Source organism: Melospiza georgiana, chromosome 17 (genome assembly GCF_028018845.1).
Source record: "Melospiza georgiana isolate bMelGeo1 chromosome 17, bMelGeo1.pri, whole genome shotgun sequence".
Classification (NCBI taxonomy): Eukaryota; Metazoa; Chordata; class Aves; order Passeriformes; family Passerellidae; genus Melospiza; species Melospiza georgiana.
The window spans coordinates 6865712-6883765 of record NC_080446.1 but is presented as its reverse complement, the minus strand read 5'-3'; the positions used below and the strand labels follow the sequence as shown (position 1 = coordinate 6883765).

The following is an 18054-nucleotide window of genomic DNA, read 5'->3' as shown; positions in this document are numbered from 1 at the left end:
GCACTGTCCTGGCACCGTCCTCCTGGCACTCTCCTCCCTGCCCTTACAGAACAGGGAATTAAAATTAAAATCCCTCCTGCCTTCCCCTCAGTTCGTCTCCTTGTGCCCCAGTGCTGCTGAGCTCTGTGGAGAGTCTCCCACACTGGTTATTTTGATGGGATCACACGATGTAGGATGGCCCAGGAGGATGCTGGCATTTCAATATCCCCTCAAGGACAGGGAGGACAGTGGCCAGTGACACTGGGCACCGCTTGTGGTGGCAAAAACCCTCCCCAAAATGCAGGTGGGGGAACCTTTCCCCAGCAGCAAGGAAAGCACCCAGGCACCCTCTCACACATGTCCTTGAGGATTACAAACTTCCCTGCTTTCAGTTTTGGATCTTTTTGTGTACCTGGCTCCAGGGATGGGATTGGGAGCATTGGCCATGCAGGGTCTCATGGGTTGGGTCCATCTCCCTGAGCACTGCAGCCCTGCTCCCTCCCACTCTGGATCCTTTCTCAGGAAAAGCTCATAAAGAAAACACTGGATTTTTTAATAAAGAAGCTCATGTGGTTTCCAGAACTGCACTTGTATTTGTAACTTTTTTGTATCTTTTTCGATCTTCCTACATAAAGACTTTGCACACCCTCACTCCCAGCCACAGGAGTGGCAGCAGGACCCTCATTAAAGGATTTATTACATTGTCCCTCTGAGAATGGTGATAAACTGTCAATTTCTGTCTCTTTCATGCTGTGTGAAAAAGCAGTCACTGAGCATTCAGAGGATTAAGGTCTATTTTGTTAAATCTTTAGGTCAATTTTCTGTTTAATGCTGTTTATTAGTATTCTCACAATACAAAGAGAAGCCTTGCAACTGAAACAACCCAGAGAGAGACGGACATACACAGTTTCATACCAACTTTATTTCTTTTTTTTTCCTTTATTTTTTTTCATGATCACTTCTTTTGCACAACAACAACCTCAAGTTGACAATGAAATGCACGTGGCAGACCGAAGGGAACCGGACAAGGCTCTGTTAGGGATGGAAAGTCTTTCCATGACACTGTGCCAGCTCCCCACTCAGCCCAAGGGATGTGACCCCAGCTGTGGCAGGAGGAGCACATCCTGCCCGGGGTGCTGAGCCCTGGGCTGACAGCTCAGCCCTGTGCCCACACAGTCACCTTCCAACCCTCTCCTGCAGCCACGGGCCGGGGTGTTCCTCCCGGCGTGCACAGCTGCCTATCCCTGCTCCATACTTTGGTACTTTCCATTTCAGAGCACTTTGGAGATGTGGAGGCATCAGCTCTCCTGTGGTTCCTGTGGGGAGGCAGCATCTCTGTCCCCTTGTCAAAGGGTGTGGGAAACTGAGGCACGGGGGATGCCAGGGCAGGGATGCCCAGCTGTCCCCTGCATCCCTGCACCCCGGGGACCACAGGGCACCCACACATAGGCATGGGCCAGCGCCCCTCTGCTGCTTTACTTAAAGACAACTGACTACAAAGGTGGAGTTTATTGGTCTTGCTGTGTCATCTCATCCCTAGCATGGAGAGTAAGAAATCTCTAGCACCGTAAACAGCCATTCCCTGACTCATTTCAAGTGGTATCAGAGTGAATGTGCATATATGGTTTCCACGGATGCGTTTCTGTGCGCGTGTGCACGGCCGGGTGCACAGCCACTGCCACGAGGACAGGAATGCCATGGGAGGGACAGAGCAAACCCTGTGAGACAGGATTGCAGAGCCAGGGCCAGAGAGTCACGCTGGACTAAGCTAAAGCAAGCAAGCTGAAGTTTACATTTGAAAGGGAGCAGCAATACCGACCTACCCCCGAGGTAGGATGCATGCAACTCCTCAGCTCCCACCGGCCCTGGAAGGTCAACTCAAAGGGAACCCCACAACTGGGTTAGAGCAAGATTTTTATTGACTCCAAAATAATAAGAAGGAATAGGCTCAGTCCAGAAGCAGTCAGAGGGGCCAGCATCCTTGGAAGGGCCTATTTACAGGCAGAGTTGAGCTCTGCTCTGTGGAAAAATGTGGGCACAGAGCTGTAGTTTGGGCTGTTGTGCCTTTCCTACAGCTTCACCCATTGCCTGGCTGTTGGTGCCAGCTGGGAGCTCATTTTAGCTTCAGCTCCTCATTCTTCCCAAATCAAAGGTTCTTCTCCAGGAGGGCTCTTGGAGGGCCTATGCATGCACATAATGATGTCACCCTCCTGGCTTTCCTCCCTCATACTGCTGCCACTTGAGGCCCAGGCAGGGTGGGTGGGTGCCCTGAGGATGCTCCCCCTACAAGGCACATTCCCATGTCCATATGATGCTGCTAAAATGGGGCTGGAAACTGTTGGTTCAGAACTCAATTCATAAACACCTTCAGGGATCAGTGGAGACCTCAAACCCCCCAGTAAGGAAGGTGACCCCAAGAACTAAAGGAGTTGCATGCCGTGTCCACATCCACGGTACATGGGAATGCTCCAGGAATGACACAGGCTGGGGCAGTAAGGATGTTAATGAGGATACTTAATTAGTCTCATTTGAGGCATGAAGTATGCAGCTGCACATAGCCAATAGCATGAAGGGATATGGGAAGGCATGGAATAGCCATGATCCTGGCCATGCCACGTGCTGCAGGTTGGGTACAGCACTGCATGAGCTCCTGGCCACCATGGGTTTGGAGCAGTGGGTGGACACCCCTCATCCAGCCAACACCATGCAGCCAAAGCAGTCACACAATTCCCTGATAGTGCCCAGTGGCACTGGACAAGCTCCTGAACATCCCTATCCATCCACCTGCACCAGGCAAACCCGGCTCTGGGACACGTGAAGCCTCTGGCCCCACAGCTGAGGCTGCTTCCTTGGCATAACGTGTCTCAGCAGCAGCTCCCTGACTTTACCCATGCACAGCTCTCCCTGCTCCTCCCTGCAGGAGCTTCTCCTGCAGGAACACATTTCCCAGCCATATCCACCGTCCCTCACTGCACCAACCTGATGGAGGGGAGAAAAATTAGTTTCCCAGTGCTCACACCTGCATGAGCACCATCTGCCAGGCCATTCTGCACTTGCCATGGGAATCTTTGCCAGGAAAAGCTATTGCAAGAATGAGTCTCCACTTGAGACCCATCTGGGCTCCAGGGAGGGGGAAGAGAGGGACATAGGGCAGCACAAGGGACTGAGAGAGAAGATCCAGGCAGGAATTGAGCCTGGAGACTCAGGAGCTGTTTGGGAGGATGGCTCTAACCAGCACAACCTGTGTACAGCTCTCTTCCAGCACATGCTAAACCTGACAGATCCTCCAGCTTCCGCTGGGTTGCAGGGAACCACCTGGAACCTCCACACAGGGAGGCTTAGATCAACACTAAATTAGATGTACTAGAACTGAAGCATCACCTCTATTCTTCTCTCAGCCCTTCCTTCTCCTCCCAGCACGAGGAGCAGCCGTCCCCGCTCTCACTGCCCTGCCTGCAGGACTCGGCTGCCTCCAGCTCCCAATTCCATCATTTTCCATCTGCTCTCTGCTCCAGCATCCCACTGGCACCCTGCCTTCACCTGGCCCAGCCTCCGACTCCTTCTCAGCCCCCAGGAGAGAGTGAAAATGGCCATTTCTCTTGTTTTCAACTCTTGCTCATGAGTACAACATTTCTGATAATAATAATCATAATAATCATAGTACTAAAAACAGTATTTACAACAAGCTCCAGGTCAGAATTACACACCAAGCAAACACTCAGCACCACAGAGAGTAGGACAGGGTTAATATCTCGCAGATACCTTCTCAGATCCCACCAACGTGGGACACAGACATTTGACAGTTTCAACCATTTCTTACACACAAACATTTCATTTAAATTACTTCTTAAATTTTTTTTTTTAAACTTTTTAAAATTTCTCGTCACTATATGGATGAGGTGATGCTGGCGGTGATGCCGCGCTCTACACAAATGCTTATCTAAGACAGCTGCTACTATAAACTGATCATTAGCTACTGATAAGAAATTCAACCCTCAGTTTCCTTCTTTGCCCTAAATCTAATTTTCTTTTGTCACTGACAGCACAGGAGCTTTCTAACAGCCCTATTGTCCCCCCAGAGCAGGAGGAGGGCTTTGGGAGTAAGGTAGCCCTTCCTTTTAGGAGCAGAGTCCCCTGACATCAAGCCATGGCCATGGAGGGATCTCTCCCAAATCCAGCTGGGAATTCAGTGGAGATCAAAAGAGAGCCCCAGGATTTGGTCTCCAGCAATCTACCCTGTGATGGCCCCAAAGAGCCACATCCATCACTGGAAAGAGGGAAGGATTCTTCTGTTCACTAAAAGGAAATTTCACAACCACACACCATCTTTGTTGGATTTGCTTTCCTAACAGAGTAGAATCCTATCTGGTGGGAGCACTGGGGAGCCCACAGAGGACTGAGGGTCTCTCCAGGGCTCCCACGGAGCTGGAAATGCAATCACCACCCACAGCTCTCCCAGGCAGAGCAGCCAAGACCTCTCAGTCCCCACTCAGCTGGGGAGAGAGTGGCTCAGTGGCCAGCCAGGGCACCAGGCAGTGCCCACCGTGACAGGGACTTGCTGTGATGTGGCACCTGGCACCAAGCTTTGGGTGGAGCCCCTCAGCTTCCATACAGGTTCTCAAAAATCACCCAAAGATGAGGGCTGTGGTCACTGCCTACCTGGGCTGGCTCTGAAGGCAGCCAAAAGATGGGGGTTCTGCACACTGCAACTCCTGAGCCATCCGTCCCTTTCCTTCCTCTCTCCCACCATAGGCAAACAGGAGACTGCTCCCTATTTTGCTTCACACACAGAAATTATCACTTATTTCCCATTTTTCTGAAACTGATATTTGGCTCAGAGCAAACACCAAGAGGAGGAAAAGCCCCGGATAAGAAATCCGTATCTCTGTGACACTGATGGTTGAATTTATTAATATCTTCGTTTGGTTTTTTTCTTTACATCCGTTTAAGAAATATTTTTTTTTAAAAAAAGGACAAAACCCTCCAAAGAAGCTGTTTGATTGGCTGATTGACTGATTGATTCTCTATTTGATGTGAACTAGCTGCTATTCTGCTTAGAGGTCCCTATGATCTGTGAATCCCCACAAGCACTGACAATTAGGGATGCAGAGAGAAGCGTGTAGCTGGGGGACAAACACCGGGGAGGGGGGATGGAGAACCGAATGTTGCATCTAGACAAACAAAATAAAATGTGTTGGTAGGTCGACTGGTCGGTTTGTTAACAGGAATCAGGTGCTAGATGTGTAGAAAAGCCCTTTATCCAGAGATCTCCTCCCGCTGTTCCTTGTTCCTGCGGACCTCGGCCGCGTGCAGTTCCTGCAAAGACGGGAGAAATGACACCGGGCTAACATGCCCTGCTCTTGTGATCAATATTTTCCTCCTGTACACAGGATTTGCATCAGACATAAAAAAAGAGACCAGTTTCTCATCCAAAACATCCCAAGGGTGTGGGAGTTACAGCTGCAAGGAGTGAAGAGGGAGCTTGGAGGTGATGGAACCTCCAGTGAACGCGCTCCTGGCTCCTCTCTCCTGCAAAACCCTCCAGCCACACAGCCCACGGTGGGCCTGACACTGTGGCTTTGGACTTGCACTTATCAGATTATCCAGGCTTTGTTCTCTACCGACCTTGAAGGACACAACCCCCTCTTCACGCCGCTCTGGAGCAGAGCTCCTCCTCAGCAACCACCACCAAGGAGACACCCTGTCCCTCGCACCCTTCACCCTGGGACCAGGCCCCATTTTCCATGAGGACCAGCCCCCCCAGCCCCCAGCCCTGTGCCGGGGTCCCACTCGCCTTCTCGCGGAGCCGCTCCCTCAAGGCAGCGAGGTGTGCCTCACGGATCTCCCTGCTCAGCTCCATCTTGTAGTTGAGCTTCTCCTCGGCCAGGCGGCTGAAGTTGTTGTTCTCCTCCAGTGCCTTGTGCAGCACCTCCCGCTCGTGCTCCCGCTTCTCCGCCAGCTGCTTCAGCACCTGCGCCTCCTGGGTCTGCCAGGGCATGGGGCGAGGCTGCTGGACAAGCTCTCCCAGCCCTCATCTCCCCAGAGAGGGTTCCTGACTCCCTCCTCTGCTCAAACCACTCTGCCACCCTCCCCTCCACCCCATAACACAATCTTCTTGCTTGGAAGATACTTTTGGTGCTTTTTCCCTGCTGCCATAGAGTTGTCTAGGTTGGGAAAGCCCTCTGAGATCATTGACAACAGTTCCCCCAGCACTGGCCAGCCCACCACTAACCCATGTCCCCAAGTGCCTTGGTGATCCCATGGTGATGATGAGGATGGAGTTGAATTCCCTGCCTAAATCACACTGCAGAACCTCACTCCATGATTCCTATGTCTCACCTGACAATTTACAGTGGAATAACAAGTGTCAGAACACTTCCCAGCTGTTTTAGATTAATCTTGCTGAGTTTTAGGGTTTGGGGCAATCAGTAGCAGAAAGTTCACTGCTTCTACAGGACATCTCCTTACCTTCCTCCTCTCCTCTGCAGCCTCCAGCCTCCTCTGCAGCTCCTCCAGGGACAGATCCTTCTTCTTGGGAGGGGAGGAGAGGATTGGGCTCTCAGGAGATAAATCTGAAGGGGACTTCAGGATCACTTCGAAGCTCTGGCCTGATGCCCTCTTATCCAGCTGCTTCACCTCCATATCTTTGTGGGGAATAAACAACAGTGACTCTGTGAACCTGTGCCCCTCAGGAGAGTGACCTGAGGTCATCAAGCTCCTCACACAGGAATTAGGATCTTCCCATGTCTCGATCTGGGTGATTTTATTTTATCTCCAGAATTTCTTGATTAGTGATCACCTTTGTTCCCTCCATGCAAATGCAATTTATTTAAAGTCATGGCATAATTACAGAAAGGTCACATTGCTGTTAATACCTTGTGTGTCACCCTTGCACGAAGCAGAGAGACTCTGACTCTGGCAAGCTCCCACATTGCCTGTGGGAGAACAACCCAAACACTGCTGGAGCTCCTGTGGGAGCAGGTTACCTACCTCCATACTGGTAGATGGTGTTGGGATGGGGCTGGGTGTGGAAACAGGAGCAGATGAGGGAGAGCAGAGACAGCTCCTTCATTTTCTCCTTGTAGGCTGAAAAATATGAAGTAGCCATGAGAGAGATTCTAATGGCAACAGCATCTCTTTTTCATGGAGGAATTAAGCAAGTATCCCATCTGCAGCTATCAGACTCTATGGAAGCTTTTCCATGCAGCCAGGAAATCCCACTTGCAGCTACCAGACTCTGTGGAGACGTTTCCAAGCTGCCATAGCTTGCCAAAAGGTCCCCAAGGAGTGTCTTATCTAGAGCAGCCTAAATTAGCTGCCAGTGTGGCAAATGTTATGGGAACACACAGAGCAGGGATTTAACACATCCAGAGGTTGAGTTTCTGTGCAGGGTTTTCCCTCCAAAGGAGCTGGGAGCTGCAGCCTGTGTAGTTAAACATGTTGGGACGGTTGCCCCACCCTTTCTCTGGAAGTGGAATTTCCAGTCTCTGAGATAAATGATGCCCACTGACACCTGGAAGCATTGCTCAACCCCTGGCCAGCTGGGAATATTTCATAATTCAGCATTTCTGAGGTGAGGGTGAAGAGGCAGGAGGAGGTCAGCAATGTGGAGAACAAATGGGCAGTTGGGTGATGAAACTGTTCAGGGGCTCTGGAACCAGGGGAAGAGCTGGACCCCAACTTCACAAGGCACCTCCTGCCCTCCAGCAGCAGCTCAGGGAGGATGTGGGTGGATGGTGGATTCTGCCTTCACCATGGCCCACACAGGCAGAGGATGGCACAGTCTGTGACCTGTCCTTCTGCAGAGGACAGCAAACACTCAATCCTTTCTGCTGCTGTGAGCCCTCCAGTTTGCTCTTTGCTCCTGTGACGGGAGGATGCACCACAGCATCCAAGTTCTGCCCCAACACAGATTGCAGCAATCTGCTTCTGGGGCAAAATTCACCTGTATTTTTGGAGTTCAGCAAAAGACAGTGAATTGTTTGCACAGTGCTGACAAAGAACCTCAGAACAGAAGGAGTTGAAGCCAGAGAGGTGCTCTGCCAGGCTGTCATGGCCTTTATCACATCAGTGAAACCCTCACAGCATCACTCCTATGAGCCAGGTCAGCAGCTGGGGCTCAGCACTGGGTGCTGCTGGTGAGGCTCTGTCCTGGGCTGGCTCCTTGGGTGGCACCAGGCTCATGGGGACAGTGTTTTCATGGCTGCATGTCCTGATAACCTGCCCTGAGCATCCTTGTGCTGCCCTTCCTCCTGCCCCTGCCACAGGCACGGACATTCTGCTGTCCTGCCCTGGCCCTGCCCCTGGATTCCCCTCACATCCTGCTGCTTCTGCCCTTGGTTTGTCCCCTCTGTCCTCAGCTCCATTTCATGCTCCAGAGAGAGGTGACTCTGCAGCTCAGCTTCCAGTGCCACCTTCAGAGCAGGACCCTCCCCCGGGCCAGGATAGGGGAATCCCCAGAACTCTGTGATCTGAAGAGAAATTAGACACAGAACAATTCCCCAGAAAAGTAACATCCTGTGTATCACGTGCCCTTAGGAACATTTTTCAGGTATTCTCCTCTGTCTTCCCACAGCTAATTGAGTGGGAAAACACCTATGCCATTTCCATGCTTGCACTGATTTTTCCTCCTAGGTACAGAACTGCAGCATAACTAGCACCCTAAACCACCATCCTTGAAGCTCAGATCTTGACTGAACACTTTTTTAGCTCTCCCCCCATTCTGATTTGAACTTCCTGCCCAGTCCTGTTGCCAAATGTAAACCAAATAGGAATAGTTTACACCAGCAGTGGCAGCCAGACATCTTTGATTTTGTTCTTAATGAAAAAACCTCTGGAGAGCCTCTGAGAGGCCCAAAGTCGTGGCATGGAGCAGGAAGCTAATGCATCTCCTAATGTGCTGCCAAGAGCCCTGAGGAGGATCCCTGGGAATAGATGAGAGGCATTATCATTTATTATCATTTAGACATCCTCATTTAATACAAACAAACCAGTCAACAAGGTCGGTGCTCCTCCATTATGTCTGGTCCTGGGTGAAACCAAGGCATGAGGCAGATGTGCCACACCCCCGACCCCCTCATTTAATTCAATTTAATTGTCTGACAGCACTTGTCACAGAGCACAGTGCTTTGTGTTTCACAGGCTGCAGCACTGGTACAGGTGATTCCATGCTGCATTCCCTGCCTTTCGGGAGCTTTGCCGGGCTGATTTCACAGCTGCCTCCATTCCGTTCCGTTCCGTTCCATTCCATTCCATCCCATTCCATCCCATTCCATCCCATTCCATTCCATTCCATTCCGTTCCGTTCCGTTCCATCCCATTCCATTCCATTCCATTCTGTTCCGTCCCATTCCGTTCCATTCCATTCCATTCCATCCCGTTCCATTCCATCCCGTTCCATTCCATCCCATTCCATTCCATTCCGTTCCGTTCCATCCCATTCCATTCCGTTCCGTTCCGTTCCGTTCCGTTCCGTTCCATTCCATTCCATTCCATTCCATCCCGTTCCATTCCATTCCATTCCATTCCGTTCCGTTCCGTTCCGTTCCATTCCATTCCATTCCATCCCGTTCCATTCCATCCCATTCCATTCCATTCCATTCCATTCCATTCCGTTCCGTTCCGTTCCATCCCATCCCATCCCATTCCATCCCATTCCATTCCGTTCTATTCCATTCCATTCCATCGGGATCTCCCCTGTGCTGCTTTCCCTCCTGCAGAGCAGGCTGACCGTCCCTCTCTGCCAATTAAAACGAAGAGGAGCAGGAGGACAAAGGCCAGGGCTGCTGCAGGGCTGTGCTCCGTGTCCGTCCCCCACCAGCCCGCAGATGCCAATAGCGGCACACGGGGCCGGGGGGCGGCGGGGGAGGGTCCCGAGCAGCCCCCGCTGCCGGGGGAGCAGCGGGAAGGGGCAGCGGAACCGGGACCCCCGGGACCCCCGGGACCCCCGGAGCCGCCGGGGCTGCGCTGCCCGCCCGGAGCTGTCCCGTAGGACCGGCACCGGCACCGGACCCCGGCAGGAGCTGTCCCTTCAGCACCTCCCATGCGGGGCCCGGCAGGAAGAGAAGAATTATAGAATTATATAATTCTATGTGTAATTGAAATTATAGAATCATAGGAGAGCAGAATGGTCACGGGTTTGTTGGGATTGGAAAAGCTCTCCAAGATCATCAGGTCCAATGTTCCCCCAGCACAGCCAAGCCCACCATTAAATCATGTCCCCAGGTGTCCCTCTGCATGGCTTTTAAATCCACCCAGGGGTGGTGACTCCACTGGGACCCTGGGCAGGCTGTGCCAGGGCTTGACAGCCGTTTTGGTGGAACATTTTCCTGATGTCCAATCTAAGCCTCCCCTGGCACAACTTGAGCCATGTCCTCTTGTCCTGTCTCTTGTTAATTGGGACAGGAGGCCGAGCGCCGTGCGGCAGCTCCCTCCTGTCGGGGAGTTGTGCAGAGTGAGAAGGTCCCCCCTGAGCCTCCTTTTCTCCAGGCTGAGCCTTCCCAGCTCCCTCAGCCTCTCCTGGTGCCCCAGCCCCTTCCCCAGCTCTGTTCCTTTCTCTGATCACAGACAACACACCCCTCAATGACATTCACACCCTGAGGAGCCCCTGAGAGCTGCATGAGTCCCTGAAAGCCCCACACGTGTGCCCCAGAGCCAGCAGTGTCCCCCACACCTGTGGGACACAGGAGCAGCACAGGGGTGGCCTGGTGCTCATGACACATCCTGTGACAAGTAATTGTTTTATCAGGCTAAGACAAGAAAAGGCACACTGTGAGGAGAGGTACATCCCCTGATTCTAAAATAAATACCCATAACCTCTGGGTTGCTATTTAGGAACCTGTGAAGTGAATATCAAACCTGAGATATCCTGAAGCAAGACTTGGGCTCAGTCACAGCTGCTTAAAACTCAGGGGTGAAACCAGCCAGCCTCAGCACTAGAATTTGCTTCAGAAATATCTGCACTCCCATTTGCAATAGATTTAAGATTTTGAGGACATATTTATGCCAGTGGACAAAACCCTTGAACCAGGAAAAGACATATGGCTGGCCAGAATCTGACATGGCCAAGGAGTTCCTGCCCAAAAAGGAGGGGTCTGGTGCACAAATGAACATATTTTAAGAACAATTAGACAGGGAATGCTGAACTTTTTATTTGAGGATCTATTAGAATTTTTACTTCTGTTAACTTAGGAAAAATAAATTCAGCTTGCACTGAACAAATATTTCATTTCTGTATAAATTAATCTGACTCAGGTCCTCAGGGACTTGATACCAAAGCTTGCTTCAGTCTCAGAGGTGCAGCAAAAACTCTGTATTGCTGGTGGGCAGAGGATTAGGGCTGTTCACTGAGGTGTGACTTACTGACATTTCACTTCTCTTTTAAGGCAAACACTGCAATAGAAGGAGAAATTCAGCAAAATTCATTCTCATTCGTTTGCCTCAGCAGCAAATTTATTCACTCTGGTAGGATCTTCATCACTGTGTCATGACATTTCACTGCTGTCATCAGAATTGGGGTGAAACATTGCAAATGACTGAGTTGTGTAAACCAAGAAGTGAATAAACTGCAGAAGTTAGAGATAATATATCAGTGTCTCATCCTCTAAAGTGGAGTGAACTCACATTTTGTTGGCTTTAGAGGAATTTGAGCAGTGATTAAGCTACAATCCATAAAGGTACAGCCAGTTCCTCAACCCTTATGAACATTTATGCCCGGCAATCAGCACAGGCTGATTCTGGTTTGGTTGTATCCCACCCCACACCCCATCAGCCAATCAATCTTTATTACATTTTTTCACCAGGTGTCCTGATTCTTCACCAAGGCACCAGGAGGCCCAGGGTGCTCCCAGCCCTCTCCAGACTCCTTTCCTGTGCTCCTTCTGCAGGGAACATCCTGCATTTCCACATCCCCTCTGCTGCTCACACCATCGATCCATGTAAAGTGTTTATCTCCAAGCCAAGCCCTGGAGACATTATCCAGCTGCTCCCCAAGTGCTGCTGGTGCCAGAGATGGAGGAACAGCTGGGAATGGCGTGGTGCAGGAGCAATGGGATTCATTTTCCTGCTCATCATGTGCCTGGATGGTGGGGCTTGAAACCTCTTATTCATTAAAAATTTTGCTCTCTATTTCCTAAATACATAAAGCTAAATTGCTACCAGGTTTTGGGGTGGTATTTAATGGCATCCATCAAAATAGAGGGAAGCCATCTCAGCACAACACTGACAGGGCATCAGTCACAGTGAAGCAGAGGAAGAGCAAGGTTAATTTATGTGAAATTTAAATGGATGAGAGTGGATGTGCTCTGACTGATAGCAGGGTCAGAGGAAGGTTATTACAAGAAAATAATTTGGTTTGTGAAGATAACTTTGGAGAAGTAAGAATTGCTTCCATAATGAATATTATCTCATGCAAAAATAAGAACAGGCCAATTATAAATGTAGTCAAAGCTTGAACAGAAGGTACAAAGACAGAGAGACAGAACTGAGACCTCCAGTACTCCAGACCTCCAGAGACTGCAATGCCACACAAACAACAAAAGCTACCAGAGTCCTCAACAAGCCTTGAGGGAGCAGCAGGCTCCAGATATTCTCTCCTGCTATGAATCCTATCCTAAAAATACTGGCCAGACCTTCAGTCTAATGCACTTCCACCTTCCTGCTGCCCAGCTTCCACAAACAAGTCAGCAGCAGATCTTAAAGAGCCAGAAAACACTAATGGGGTTTTGTTTGGGTTTTTTTTTGTTTGTTTTGTGGGGGGCTTTTTGTTTGGTTTTTTTTGTTTGTTTGTTTGTTTGGGGGTTTTTTGTTTGTTTGTTTGTTTGGGTTTTTTTGGTTTTTTGAGGGGTTTGGAGTTTTTTCTTGCCAGCTCAGTAGTTGTAGCCCACACTGATGGTACCATGAGATCCAGGCCCAGCAGTTGCCATGGGCTCATGTGGAATCACCCATGAGAGCAGGCAGATGTGAGGTTTACTCTGCCTTCTGTCAGACATCTGCTAAACTACTGCCCAGGAGTGGTTTCCAATCACCCACCTCCTTCCCCCCAGCTTTTATTGGCAGCTCATGAATGTCACAACAAACCGGGCTGTGCATCAGCAAATCACTGGAGCTGTAGCACTGGAACATGTGAGAGAATATCCAGGGAAATCTCCTCTTGCATGGGCTCAGCAACAGAGAAGGGCCCCAGCTGTGGAGCAGAGCCCTGGCTGGGGTTGCTGTTGGATGGAGGGAAGCACGGCCTGGGTTGCTTTATAAAGCAGAGGAAGGAACCCAATGGAAGCAGCCAACCCAGAGTGTTTGTGGATTTGAGGCAAACACGGGTTTGGATGGGGAGGTTTGGGTGAGACAAGCAGCTGTGAAAGAGCTGGGGAGATGATGAGGCAGCAGCTCATGAGACAGCCAAGGACAGAGCCCAGTGCCATGATGTGTCAGGTGTGTGATGTGCCATGATGTGCTCTGTAACCACAGTCATTTGGCTTCTTTGGATCTTGGTTTCATTCCCATTAACTGAGGATTATTGTATTTCCCCATTATATAGTGGTACTATTTGTATAAAAAAATTCAGAGGAGATAAGATTCTCTAGCAGGGCAATAAATCATGTAGAGGTACCTTGAAAGAATAAAAGGATTATTTGGAAATATGCTGAGCAGCTCTTCACCATTTGGGAAGTGCTGAAGTGCCACAGCACATGCACATGGTCTTTGGTTGCCCTTTGGTTCTTTTGTATTTTCTAAATCACAGCCCATTGGTTTAACTCCCCTCTGGAGGGGAGACTTCAATTTTTGAAACATAACTCACATCTGGAGGAGTAAAGCCCATGTCAGTGGGACAGCTGTGAGGGATTAGCCAGGCATGTTTTTCCAGTTAATTTAGGGGTACAGAAGTTTGAGTGAGTTTCAGGTCCCCCCAAGGATTGTCATGAAGAATCATTGGCCTCGTTCACCCCTCTGCTGCCCACACTGCTGTCACAATGGGCTTATCTGCAGCCTTCTGGTTGCCACATCAGACCACTAAATCTCAGCTTTTACTCAAAAGAAGGAAAATGTGTTCATCTGATAAAACAGTGCCTTCACCAGATCTGAACCAACAATGACAGATTACAAGAAAGGGCTCCTTTGAGATATCTGAAGCATCTTCCCTGAGTCCACATGTTGCCATTAAACAAGATATTATTTGTATTTTAGAAAGAACAAGTATTTGCTAACTATTTAGATCCCTTGTTTGGGTGCAATGGTGGGAGGAAAAAGCCTACAATAATAGGCTCTTTTGGCATGTGAAACTGAATTCCCAATAATTTTTAAGGCCATATAGCCTTTTTCAACAGCCAAAGAAAAAGACACTAGTTATTTCTTGAGAGCACAGCGAGATGGAGAGCTGGATAGAAAGGACTCTGACTCTCCAGCGTGGGCAGTAGAAATGTCAGGACAGGGCAGCACCACATGGTGTCCTTCAACACCACCCAGAAAAGGGATCGGGGGATAACCCAGAGTCACATGAAGTCCCTCAGCTCTCACATTTCAGTGCAGGACGGGAAAACCTTGTGCTCTGCCAAGGCCCATTTCCCATGCCCAGCCATGAGGCCGGGAACGCCAGGCTGGCGTTTCCTCCTGGCTCCACCCTCCCCAGACACGCCAATGCCGGAGACAGCCGGTGGGGATGTCACCTTGCGCATCATTTCAGAACCTCACGTCCCTTTATCCACCCCACCGTGCGGGGAGTCCCGCAGCCCCGGGGAGCCGGACGGGCCGCTCCGAGGGGCACAAAAGCACAAAGCCCCGTGCGGATGCTGCGGGAGGAGGCGCGGGGGCTCTGCCCTGCCCGGAGCGGGGCCGGCACCGCAGCCCCGCGGGCACTGAGCATGTGCCGCCCATGCCGCCCCAAAACCGCCCCGGGGCACAGGGGGGAAACAGAGAGGGCAGCCCTGCTTCTTCTGATGCCCGGGGTTTGGTTGTTTGTTTAAACAAACCGAGCGGATCTTCCCGAGGGGGTTAAAAAGCCCCCGGGCAGCAGCCGCAGACTGCAGCTGCCCTGCCCTCCGCACGGAACTGGGAATAAAGAGGGAATAATGAAGAAAGCAAACAAGACTCATTCGTTAATTGAAGGATTCGTAGTTCTTTTTCTCCTGCTTTTCCAGGCTGCTCTCCATTGCTGCTGTACGAGCTGTGGGCGATGGGGAGATGGGGAGCTGCTCCTGCAAAGGCAGCTGGGCGAGGCTCAGCCCCGACCCTCCCTTGGCACACAGCGCCCTATTCTCTTCCCTGCTGCCACAGCACTGCTTTCCACGACTTTCTACTCCTTGAAATTGCTTCTCTGCTTGATCTGAGTCACAAGGAAGCCCCATTTCACGCTCCTTCATGATCTTAAGTCTCTTTGACAGTAAAACTGCATCTTTGAGAGAAGGAGATGTGCTGTGGGCATGCAGTGGGCTGGGAGGGTGAGAATGCACCAACTGGAAATCGCATGTTCTGCCTACGTGTGTCTCATCCACCACCTCGTCCATCTCAAGTTCGGTGCAACCTTGGTTTAGAGGGCTGGTAAGCCTGAGCCTTGCCTGCCACCCCCACTGTGCAAACCAGGTCCAACCCTGCTCGGCAGGGAAGGCAGGAGATGGGTGGCACCTCCCAGGAGTGCGCTGCTGCAGACGCTCATCGAGACAGGGATACTCGCAGGAATATATACAATAGCTGGAGGTTTTCTATCATAAACACGTTTTTACAGTGCTGTTTTATGTCTTTAATTGCATGCAAAGCCCACTCAGGATCAGCTGCGCCCTTATACTCCCCCCACATACACACCCCTCCATCCCTCTGTCCTTCTTTCCCCTGCATCTCCTGGTCTTTTAAAAAGAGCAAGGAACAGAAAATGCATGGCAGGAAACCTCGGCAAAGGGCAGGGAAAGAAGCAAGAAGTGTTGCCTGGTTTCCTGCGGGCTGGGTCCCTGCCTGGGGGGCACAAAGCACTGCCTGCTCTTCCTTTTTGTCTGTCACTCCTGCTCAGCCCTCCAGCATCTCACTCCCCCCTCCCAAGCCCCTCTTTGTAGGCTGCAGAATTCAGAGTCATTCCAAGAAAAAAAAAAAAATCGGTTTTCTAAAAGAAAAAGACCCTCTAAGCCCACCCACTGTTCATGGTACCATTTCAAGCTTCTCCTTCACCCACAATCCCAGTTTCAGCCACTTGAATTTCTCTTTCCCAGTTAAAGGGGGCAAGATGGGTCTGTAGGAAGCTGGACCGAAGCAGCACAGCATCCTTGGGCTGCCATCCTGAAGGCAGACCCGAGTAGGCTCCCGGGCAGCCGCGCTGCGATTGCCGGCACTGCTGCAGGAGGGAGGAAGGGCTTCCCTTGCAGCATCTCATTTCACCCAACGCCATCAGAGGACCGCTCCCCTGTAGCATCTTCGAACCAAGGAATGTGAGCTGTGCAAGAAATCTGGGGCTGGGAAGCCCGGAGAATACACAAAAACCCATCCAGGTTATTCTAATTGGCTTTGGGGGATTTTTTAGGGCATTACCCAATTAGGCAATACATGATCTTCACAACACAAAATGTAATTTCTGATTTCCTTACATCCAGCTGCACCGTGTGCAATTTTTTTCTTAGGGAAAAAAAAAAAAAAAGCTCTACGACTTTACAAAAATGATATTTAATTGGCACGTAGCAGCATCTTCTAATGGCACAATGAAATGGCAGCAATACTTTAAATTGGCAAGTTTATCACACGTGTATTCATATTAAAATAAAAAGCCCACCTGCTATCTTGCATCAGAGGGGTGTGTGTATGGGGGAGGAAGGGGAACAATGCTGCCATACCAGCTGCCTCCTCAGCACAGAACTCCCCCGAAACCCACGGAGGGGAAAAAAAAAAAAACCCAAAAAAACCCCAATCCAAACCTTCAGAATAATGATAAAAAAAACCATATCAAACGCGATGATTTTAGAAGCGCGTTGATGTCAAGCCCCGAGAAGGCGCCTGTCCTACCTGAGACGGTGCTGGCCATGCTGCGGCGGGAGCAGAGCGGTGCTGCAGGAGCGGCGGGAGCGCAGGAGCTGCGGAGGTGCTGCAATGCTGCGGGAGGCAGGACTGACTCAGCTGGAGGGGGCTGCAGCCATCCGCGGCGGGGAGAGGCTGGAGCGCCCACAGAAAGGCGAGGGGCGGAAAGAAAAAGCAGGGTCACTAGTTCAGAATATTAATGAGCGTATCAGGCCTCCTTTCCTGGGTGGCTTTGACGGCAGATCCCTCCCAGGCAAGCCTGCCTGCCAGGAACGCAGCCCCACGGCGGGGGGGGGGCGAGACACACCCAGCCGGGCGCTGGCAAAAGAGGATTTTTTCTCCTCTTCCTCCCTTTCTTGTCTGCTCGAGATGGGCTAAACTGTTTTTTCCCTTGCTGAAAGCAGAATTAAGCAAAATAATTTTTTTTCTTTTTTTTTTTTCTTTTTTTTTTCTTTTTTTTAACCCTCACCTGCAGGGCCAGGTCGGGGGTCTGCCTTGACTGGGCTGAGGTGTGAAACCCAAACCCCAAACCTTGCAGCAGCTTTAGGCAAACAGCACAGGGAGGAGGGATCCCAGCAGGTTTTTAGGCATGGGATTAGTTCTTTTTTTTTTGCACCAGCACTGAGGCACTAAAGGAGCTGCAGTTTGAGGTGGAAACTGCTGTAAAAGTAGAGGAGAAAGAGCAGAATGGAGCCTTTTGATTTCAGTGAGATTCTCTGGGTTTCTCCCCCTCCCTAGGCATCAGGACCTCTTTTCTTATAATTTTCTGTCTGTTTTCTGTAATTTCTAGCATTTCCATTTTTGGGTATTGCCAGGGGCCAATGCTTCTGTGCTTTTAGAGCACACACACACACTTGGGAGCAAGGAATCCTCCCAAACCCACACATCTCCTGGCACGCTGCAATGCAGACACTCCCAAACAATTCCAGTTGCTGCAGAGAACCACAGGTTGTTGGAATACCTGCCAGTGCTCTGGCTTGCTCAGGGGTAGAAACCACAGTAAATTCACTTAGAAAGACCAGAGATTTTTCTACTTTCCTAATTTTTCCCCAATCTCACAGTGTCATAGCACTGTCATAGAAGAAAAGA

The 18054-nt window shown here is 50.5% G+C and overlaps 1 protein-coding gene across 2 annotated transcripts; it reads right to left on the bottom strand.

Annotated features, from left to right (window-relative positions):
• Nucleotides 1–881: 881 nt before the first annotated feature.
• STMN3 (stathmin 3) lies at nucleotides 882–17237 on the bottom strand. Of its 2 annotated transcripts, XM_058036046.1 has the most exons (5): nucleotides 16954–17237; nucleotides 6970–7065; nucleotides 6448–6623; nucleotides 5774–5965; nucleotides 882–5295 (listed from the first exon to the last, which is right to left on the bottom strand). In XM_058036046.1, exons 1-5 carry the CDS (start codon nucleotides 16970–16972, stop codon nucleotides 5236–5238), a joined length of 543 nt encoding a protein of 180 aa, XP_057892029.1. In that variant the 5' UTR covers nucleotides 16973–17237; the 3' UTR covers nucleotides 882–5235. The 2 variants fall into 2 exon arrangements, with proteins under 2 accessions (XP_057892029.1, XP_057892028.1); XM_058036045.1 differs by lacking the exon at nucleotides 16954–17237 and having other exon boundaries at nucleotides 6970–7087.
• Between the last annotated feature and the right edge of the window lie 817 nt (nucleotides 17238–18054).

Bases quoted from the DNA above. Each gene is read 5' to 3' on its own strand.
- STMN3 (XM_058036045.1), bottom strand. From the start codon at position 7,087: ATGGCTACTTCATATTTTTCAGCCTACAAGGAGAAAATGAAGGAGCTG. The intron at 6,624-6,969 runs GTAGGTAACCTG...TTCCCCACAAAG, and splicing joins CACCATCTACCAGTATGGAG to ATATGGAGGTGAAGCAGCTG. The intron at 5,296-5,773 runs GCGAGTGGGACC...CCGTCTTTGCAG, and splicing joins GGGAGCGGCTCCGCGAGAAG to GAACTGCACGCGGCCGAGGT.